The sequence below is a fragment of the Copadichromis virginalis genome, linkage group LG4 (genome assembly GCF_057382275.1).
Source record: "Copadichromis virginalis isolate Kocher_CV1m ecotype Utaka linkage group LG4, C_Virginalis_male_GT1.1, whole genome shotgun sequence".
NCBI lineage: Eukaryota > Metazoa > Chordata > Actinopteri > Cichliformes > Cichlidae > Copadichromis > Copadichromis virginalis.
Window position 1 is genome coordinate 25,005,999 of NC_140621.1, and position 9,195 is coordinate 25,015,193.

Below are 9,195 nucleotides of genomic sequence, written 5' to 3' on the forward strand. Positions count from 1 at the left end.
TAATAATTTTTATGTACACGAATGAATAAAAACCTTTTGTATTTTACAGGCCTGTAAGAGGAGAGAGCCCGTGGACACTTGTGCCAGTCGGTTTGAGTTAATCCAGCTTCGGCTGCTCCGTCCTCGTGTCACAGCAGGGATGCTCGGGTGTGTTATTGATGGCTCAGTTCTACTTAGTGGAGGTGCTGCTTTTATGCATGCTGCCGTAGTTAGTGGGATGCTAAAGAGAACCGAGCCATTGTTAATTCCACCTGTGCTTTCCCTACTGTGATAAGCCAAGATGTCTGCTGGGTAAAAGGTCAGTGATGGCTTTTCCCCCCTTTTTCTTTGGAACTGGGTTTTTCAATCCAGTCCAATTCAATTTAGCTTTACTGGCATAAGCATAATTCAGACACATGATGACTAAAAAAACCAAGTAAGCTGCTAAACTACAGGTGCACCTGTTGATTACTTTACCTGAACAACTCTCAGTAAAAACACTTTACAAAGGTTACAAGTTGTGCATCCATTCAGGCCACAGATGCATCCTTTAATTACACCTTTTTTCCCCCCATGAGGTATTTAATAAATACAGTTGCTTTACTTTGATCAGTCCAAATTGAGTCCATCAGATAAAACTACAGTGCTAAGCAAAGAGCAAATGATCGTCCTGGCAGACAATTAATAGTCCTGAAGCACTTCCAAACGCAGGTGACATTTACACAGATCAGCCAAAACATCAAAGCCTCCAAAAAAGCTCTGACCTGTTGGGCAATAGATGAGGAACCTCTGGGGGTGTCCCGTGGTGTCTGGCACAGACACGCTGGCAGCAGATCCTCCAGACTGTGCTTGTGTTTCATAGCACAGCAACACGACTGGCTTGATATTTACAGGCTTGGCTGTTACGCAGCTTTTTGGGGGCAAGTGCGGGCCATAAAAGACATCATTGCACATTTATTTTCCCATACAATTGAAGAGGTTTAAAACTGTCAATTCATCCCTCAAACCTCTAAGACGTACAGAAGAAGTGCTAGAATCAATAAAATGCTTTTAATCTCTAAAAGGATGAGAGCAGCGCACACATACAGCGTAAAGGTTTTTAAGGAAGGTGTTCCCATTGATGCAGCCTTTACATGTGTTTGACAATTTTGAAGTGAGGTGAAAAAGAATACAGAAGAGATTGGAATGAGAATATGTGTCCATATCCTTGCTAAATGAAAATCCATTTCTTGTGGTTAAAAGGTTTTTTTTTCTCTAAGACCTCAATGCAAGAGATAACACGGACTGAGGAATGATATAAAAGATGCAGCCGTTTCCATTTTGCCCCTCTTTCTAAATACCAATCATAGCTGTTGTGAAATTGATTTTACCACTCCAATGAACAAAAAGCTACGCTTTAATTATCATTCAATTATGACCGAGGTTTTAAAAGTGTTGTCTTTTTATTGTTTGTTTTTCACTCTGTAACTGAGGGGGAAAAGAATCCACACATGTCAGTGCCATGACTGATTCTCAGTAGATATTTGCCAGGACAAAGAACAGCAGGAGCAAAGGGGCCATCGTTTACAAGAAATGTGCAAGGTAATTTAAAGCATACTGACAATAAGAAAATAGCACTGGAGTCTTTGGTCTGAACCATTTCCTGAGCAAACTCTGGTTTCCCACTGATTAAAATTTGATACATATTATCTGTACGCATGATTCAGCCATCATCCACCGCTGCTTCCTAGTGTAGTCATCTTACCTCACCCTTTCCTGAAATTATCATCTGCTGCTTATTGCTTAAAGGATCTGCTGACACATAGATGCAGTCTGTTTTGTTCACCTGAAGGAAGAACAGAACATGATGGTTCATTTTAAAGGTTGAATTTAGAGAAATGCACCTCCTCTGCCTTGGCACTATTTCCTCACTAAAAAAAAAGGAAAAAAAAAAGAGAGACATTAATTTCTCTTATCATGAAACAAAATATAGGCTGAATTGATGCAAGTCATTAAAAATCACGCAATGCCATCCTATCTCCCAAGTCTCTTAAGATTACTTTAGTTTCAGATATGCTCAGACATTTAGCATTTGATTATGTCAACATAAGATATTCATCTTTTTTATTGCCAAATAACCACTTTGAAGACGACGTGAGATGCAAAGAAGAGTGAAACATGAGAGGAATCATCTCTCTTCACTGTCCCTGGTGTCCCTGGGGCTTCTTGGATTTCAAAGATAACTCCTGAGGTGTATTAAGCTAACATAGTTTGGGAATAGGGGAGCTTCAATCAGTGGACAACTGCATTTGTGATCTCCCACAATAGTGTAGCACAGCTTGCTGCCCCCACTCTGATGCCATGGGACCTTCCAGCAACATCCAAACACGGCAAGAGCCCAGAAGCGGTCAGGCACATGCTAGTCAGCTCTATGGCTGTGTTAGCATCCACAGCAGGAAGGCACTTAAGTGTTGACAGCACTCATCTAAAACTGAAAGGCTGGTTAGGGAATTCAATCTTGTGGTTACTAAGCTCCAGCGGTGGGGAAAAAATAAAAACAAATAACCATGAATCTAGATGACCATAAGAGAAACTGCCATCATTTTCTTTCAATAGTGTTAAAAAATGCATATCAAATACAATAAACCAGAGCAGAAACTGCCTCTGTAATTACTATATGATTACTATTACTATGTTACTATATTAGTTTTACATCTAGAAAGAAATCAAAAAGTGGTTTTGAGGTTTAGCTGACTGTGAGTTTCTTTTTATATGCATCTATAGATCCAAAACTGCTTTCATTTTAATATGACAGTTTTTTTGAAGGAGAATAACGATTAGAAATTAATTTGAAATGAACCACTAATATGCAGATCTTGAACCTCCTTTTGCCTTCAGAGCTGCCTTAATTCTTCATGGCACACATTCAACAAGGTGCTGGAAGTGTTGCTCTGAGAGTTTGGTCTATATTGGCTCAATAGCCTCACACAGCTGCTGCAGATTTGTTGGCTGCACAGCCATGATGTGAATGTCGTGTTTCACCACATCCCAGAGGTGCTCTGTTAGACTGAGCTCTGGTGACTGTGGAAGCCATTTAAGTACAGTGACCTCAATGTCACGTTCAAGAAACCATTCTGATGGTTTAGCGACATAACACCTTACCCTGCTTGAAGCAGCCATTAGATGAAGGCCAGACTGTAATCAGAAAAGGGAACCAACAGCCTGAAACTGTTGATAGAAGGCAACATACATCCATTTTTAAATGTTCTTTGCACCAAGACTCATCAGAACAGGTAAAGTATTTTCCATTTTCTGTTGACAACTTTGGTGAGCCAGTAGGAATTGGGTCACTCATTTCTCATTCTCAGCTGCCGGGAGTGCCATCCAGTGTGGTCTTCTGCTGCTTTAGCCCATTTAAGGTTTAATCCAGAGATGCTCTTCTTCTCAAAAGTTCAGCAGTTTTGAAGATACTCAGACCAGGCCAATAGGCACCAACAATAATACCACATTCAAAGTGTGTGTGTGTGTGTGTGTGTGTGTGTGTGTGTGTGTGTGTGTGTGTGTGTGTGTGTGTGTGTGTGTGTGTGTGTGTGTGTACACACACACACACACACACACACACACACACACACACACACACACACACACACACACACACACACACACACACACACATATATACCCATCATGTCATTGGAGAGTCTATTTCCAAAGATTTTGCAAAAAACTTGCCAAATCTTCTCTGCCAATGGCAAACAGCTTATTATACCATTATCACTTGTTTTGTGTTATTTATTGGATTGGATGATTGAAGTCTGGAGAAACAAGGCATATTGGTAATTTAACAATTTCTTCATTTAAGAAACAGAGGCCTGAGTAGCATGTGGACGAATCATACACAGCCACAACAGCCTGGCACCGCCTTCTCATGCTGCTCACCAGCTTGGTAACACACTGATGTGGGATGGCATCCCATTCTTTAAAGAGTATTGTTCCAAGTCAGCCAGTGTGGGTGTGTTGGTCATTCTGGCATGAACAGCATGCCCAAGCTGATCCCACAACTGTTCAGAGTGATTGAGGTCAGACCTTCATGGAGGCCATTCCATCCTCTCCACTCCAAATTCTAGAGGTAGTTTCTAATAAATCCCGCTCAGCGTTTTATCAGTAAAGCTGCAACTTGGTGTTGAGGAACACCCGCTTGAAGCTGACACTAACTGACCGCTGTACCAGAATCCATGCTGACAGGTTCTGTATATATACATACATATATGCACACACATATATATGCGGGGTTGCTACAGTAACAAAAAAGAAACTAAAATGTGACACTGCAACTAAAATGAAATGTCTCTCATGTCTCTCACTCTGCCTTAGGTAACGTCTTCCCTGTTGTGCAGACAGCCTTGTCACAAAGAGAGCAGCGGCTCATGTTCAAAATATTGTTTACAGCAGAATTATGCTCAGACTGCCTATACACCCTGCTTTTCCCCCAATCATACCCTGTCATTTGTTCTAAAATAGTTCTGTGTTTGTACCACATGCAACCCATCCTGTTCTCCTATATTAATTAGAGTGTCATTTATGGAACACCTTTTTAATTAATAGAAATTAATTCATGAGACCTGATGCTTTAGTTTTATTAGCTCACTTCACTTTATGTTCCAAGCTTTCCATTAACAATTCAGACCCCCCCCCCCCTTCTCCCACTCACCCCGCCAATTACTTTCCATTAACAAAGTGTTTCTAAGTTCACTTTACATATTTTCCAGAAATAAATGTGCAGACACGTACAGGATTCATAAATGAGGTGATGAGCTCCCTCTTCACCTCCTTTCTCTCATCCAGGCATACATTTGATAGATATCACTTTTTCAAGTGACTGTTTATCATAAAAGCAATCTATTGCCAAGAGCCTGCTTTATGTCAGTTCTGGCTTGCGAGATACCCATGATGCATAATACATCTCTGATTCCACAGTTCTGGACAGAGATAGTCATCAGCTTTATAATCTGAGTTATGAAAGATATGAATGAACCTTACAGGGGCTCTAAATGACACACTAAAGGACTCTGGAATCCACCTTAGTGCCAAATCAAAGGACAGTAAAACTAACTGGAACATGAATATTGACAGTATTGATGGATCATGCGCCACGTTGGCCTTACTAGATTAAGACTTGACAGGAAGAATTAAGAGAGAAGAAAGGGGAATAGGGACACGAGGAGAAAGGAGAGCAGACTGAGACGGAGATTAAGCGAGAGAAGATGTGGAGGCGACAGCCAATAAGAAATTGTTTTAAGGACAAAAGCCTGTCATTTGTATGGTAATCCAGGACTCAGACATAAGCTCCCACTGAGGATTTCTATTGTGGAGCAGAGGAGACTGTTGTATTTAATTCACCTTTAAAACAAATTAATTATAGAAGTGGAGAAGTGTAATAGTTATGTGTGCTTCTATGTTGGCCATTTTAGCAACTTTGAGGAAAAAAAAGTACCGGTATTGCTCTGCAATACAGCAAAATGTACTTTCAAAATGTATAAAATATGTTAGAATAATAATGCATATCATTTTGGGTGAAAGAATCATAGCCTTTTGTAAATCTTTGATTAGTGATAACAACCATGCCATGAATTAATCAGTTACAGGACTCAATATCAAATTCATTTCAAGCAAAAACAAGACAGCTCCTTACTCTGGCAAAATCCGCCAGCCTGCAAAAGATCTGTATTTAATTGTTCAGTCATCTGGCATTTCCTCTAAACAGAAGCCTCTGACTCGCTGCCAAAAAAAATATAAATGGTAACCATATAAACAGAAGACTGGCAATAAAATGTTTTTACGTCTTCGCTCCCGACACAAATGACAAAATGACCCACATTTAATTATTGATCAGTCACCAGAAATAATCTTGATTTAGGTTTTGGAGTTATGGGAGCGATAGAGCTAACAATAATTGGCTGCGGCAAACAAAATTTCAACAGCCGACCCCCTATTCAAATTCTGTCTTGGACTTAATTCTTATCCCGTTTTATTCACTGCTTGTTCCAATTTGAGGAAAGAAAATGCAGCCACTGCTGAATTGTCAAGACAAAATCTGATATGTTTGCAGTTTAAGCCGAACATGAAGCGAACTGAAGGACCAGCAGGGGTAGACAGAAAAGGAGTCATGCACCAGACCGATAAATGTATAGTCAGAAAGATCAGATCCCTGTGTGTGAAATAAATTATTAAATCGATTCCCATCTTTAAAAGCCTGCTAGAAATTCTTAACTTGAGGACCTTTTGGTGGCTACGGTAAAATCTATTCGACTGAGTTACAGGAGCAGTCTGGGGGGTGGCTACACGGTATTGAAGGCACTTCAATCAGAAACGAGAGGGATGGTGGAAATGTGAAGTGAGGGAGATGTACGGACACACAAATGCACACACGCAAACACACACTTAGAGCGATGCAAACAGAAGAGAGGAGGAAAGGGAAAGGCCAGCGGAGGGTGACAGAAGAGGGATTAAAGGGCTCAGTAATGCATGTTTTTCCAGAGCACACTGTACCATATGTGTCAAGGAGATAAGTTATGCATACTCACACTGACATTTTGATGTGAGAAAATATGTTGGAGTTAGGGGATGTAGTCATACTGTACAGAGCTATCTGTGCACCTGAGCCCAAGGGAAGTGTCTGCTTATTTATTTAGGGTGTTTGTGCAGAGGCTACTTCTATAGATTTATGGCCTACAGCAGGAAAACTCTGTCACTATCAGTCATATTTCTCACTTTGCTCCCAATGAGGAACTGAGATCAGCATGCTGACCCTCCACTCGACTGCTCTTTCATTTTCATTTGTGTAAGTCGGCGTGCGGATGCTAAGAGAAATCTATGAAGCGTGGCAAAAACAGACATTGGAGGTATTTTTTGTTTACAAAAGCTCATTATCTAGGCAGTGGGTAAACAGCTAGTGCTTGTGTGTGTGCCAGACACTAGAGCTCTGACAAATGACAAAATAACATGCACAGTACACACACCATTAATCAGTACCTGTGTGTTGTCCAAGGCACTTAAAGGATATTCCTGAAACGCCAATCAACATCATGTGTTTGCGAGTTATTACAGCACATCTGTGGCACCAGCATACACAGAGTCCTCTCCAACTGTCTCAGCAGCCCTTCCAACCAAATTATTCACATCCACACTTCAGCTGTGTATTAATTTGGCTTTTGAAAGATTCATTTTGGTTAAATTACCTACTGCATTGTCATTGGATGTTTTGTTTCCCCCCCCTCTCCTATAGAAGATGAGCTATCTGACCTATAAAAGGGTCCTCTTGTGTCTCATAGACTTCTAAGAAACAAGCATCATAACCTCTCTAATCTGGTGACTGAGGTCACACTGCACTGACACATTTGTCCTAGGGCAATAGCTGACAAATTACAGAAGGCTGGGAGCAGAGAGAACAGGCCTTTTTAGACTTTTTAGCTGTTCAGAATAAGAGCCCTAAGAGGTCAGGGCCACAGAAGACCAAACATACAAGTTATAAATCCAGGCAATGCTTAAATATTGACCGATCGTGTCCTCTGCGTTTTTAATAACAACTTTCCCCAATAATCTGTTTTGAAACACCCACACAAGCCCACACGTAAGGGTTTTTGGGCCTCAATTCCACATAGCAACAAGAAATACAGGCACGATGGAGGTTAAGCTTTTCCATTAGCCAGCATAATGAAATTGTAGAATTAAGCAATGCATATCATATATAGCACATCAAATCTACTGGAGAGTAAGCAAAGGTTAATTGCTAGTTACTGAGGGAGACCATTTGAAACTGCTTACCCAGGTGGCAGATGTTTCACTGTAAATCTCAGAAACGAGGGCTTTAGGGAATACATAAAAAGGGAATAGCCCAATGTAGGCATTCCTTGCTGTAACTGTTCTTTAATTCTTCTCATTTGAATTCAATCAAAGGATTATTTTGTAACACTTTATATGTGTAGATTTGCACAAACGCGCCTCTTGCACGAAAAGAATAAAAAAAAAAAAACAACTTAAGATTAAGGTGTCTTTTAAAATATGTTTTCTTCTATGCTTTCATATTGCCTGTATTGTCTTAACAGTATTATCACCAGTCGCCTCTGCGCACACAGGGAGACGAGAAAACCTGTTGCAGCAGCGCCCTTTAAACAGAACTGCAAAGCTGACCATAAAATTCTCCGAGACATTCATGCACCTGATCTGTTGAGATCAGAGTGATTTGATGGCGGTGCAAAAGAAATGAGTACTTTCTAGACACAGTGATATAATGTTCTGATGTTGTACTGATGCGCAACGGATTCGGTGCGCCGTGCGTAAACGCTACAAGCAGCTGCATTCATACCTGTCGTCGCTCTGCCAGTCCCCGAGCAACAGGTCTCGGAACCGGTACCGAGGGGGCAGCGGGAGCACCTCCTTCTCCAGTTCGACCATGGTCCCCCTCCTCAAAACCCAGAGACAGAGACAAATACCACCGCAAACCGCACCTCCACAGCGAGGAGGTGATCTCCTCCAAAACCAACTCAGTTCCTCTTCCTTCTGCTATTCAGAACATAAATCAGTAACGAACACATTGATACACCTCATGGTACCGTATTCGTCCTTCTTCAGAAAAAAAAGAAAAAACATCTCTCTTCTCTGCCACCCGTCACAATGCAGCTCTACTTTTCTTCACACTGAGGCAACAGGTCGAAGACGTTCATCCGTCGGTGGGTAGGGGTCGCTCCACTTTTCTGTGACAGCTGGAGAGCAACTGGTTGTCTCTCTTTAACACCAGCATCCTCCCTGCCTGAGCTCCACATGGACGCACTGACTGCAAATGTGTAAAGAAACGTCGAGGAGAAGCTGTTGCCACTTCCCCCCCCTCCCCTTAGTCTAACCAAAATAAACATCGACAAAAACTGTGATTTTAATATTATTTTCAATCAGCAATAAGCTCTCTCTCCGTCCACATCTGCTCTACACTGTGAACGATAATGATCTCTGTAACCCACGATAATAATAATTAAACTGTTACACATACGCACACGTGATGCCCAGAAATATCTACTGCACTGTAGAGACCAGCGCGGATCTCAGTCGTGAGTCTATTTCGGCGCTATAGTTTTCCACATTTTTCTTCAGTATTATTCTTTTCATAAATATCAGCTGTTGGTTGTTTTCAATCAGGAGACGTGTTTGTCATGCTGGGAATTGCTCTGCTTTAAAAATACATGA

At 41.2% G+C, this 9,195-nt stretch overlaps 1 protein-coding gene across 1 annotated transcript in view; it reads right to left on the reverse strand.

Annotated features, from left to right (window-relative positions):
- Window positions 1-8,772, reverse strand: part of kcnt2b (potassium sodium-activated channel subfamily T member 2b) — a 49,767-nt gene extending 40,995 nt beyond the window's left edge. The window contains exon 1 of the mRNA XM_085454436.1: window positions 8,324-8,772. Coding sequence (XP_085310562.1) covers window positions 8,324-8,412 — 89 coding nt within the window. The 5' untranslated portion in view covers window positions 8,413-8,772. The remainder of the gene's footprint in view (window positions 1-8,323) is intronic.
- Between the last annotated feature and the right edge of the window lie 423 nt (window positions 8,773-9,195).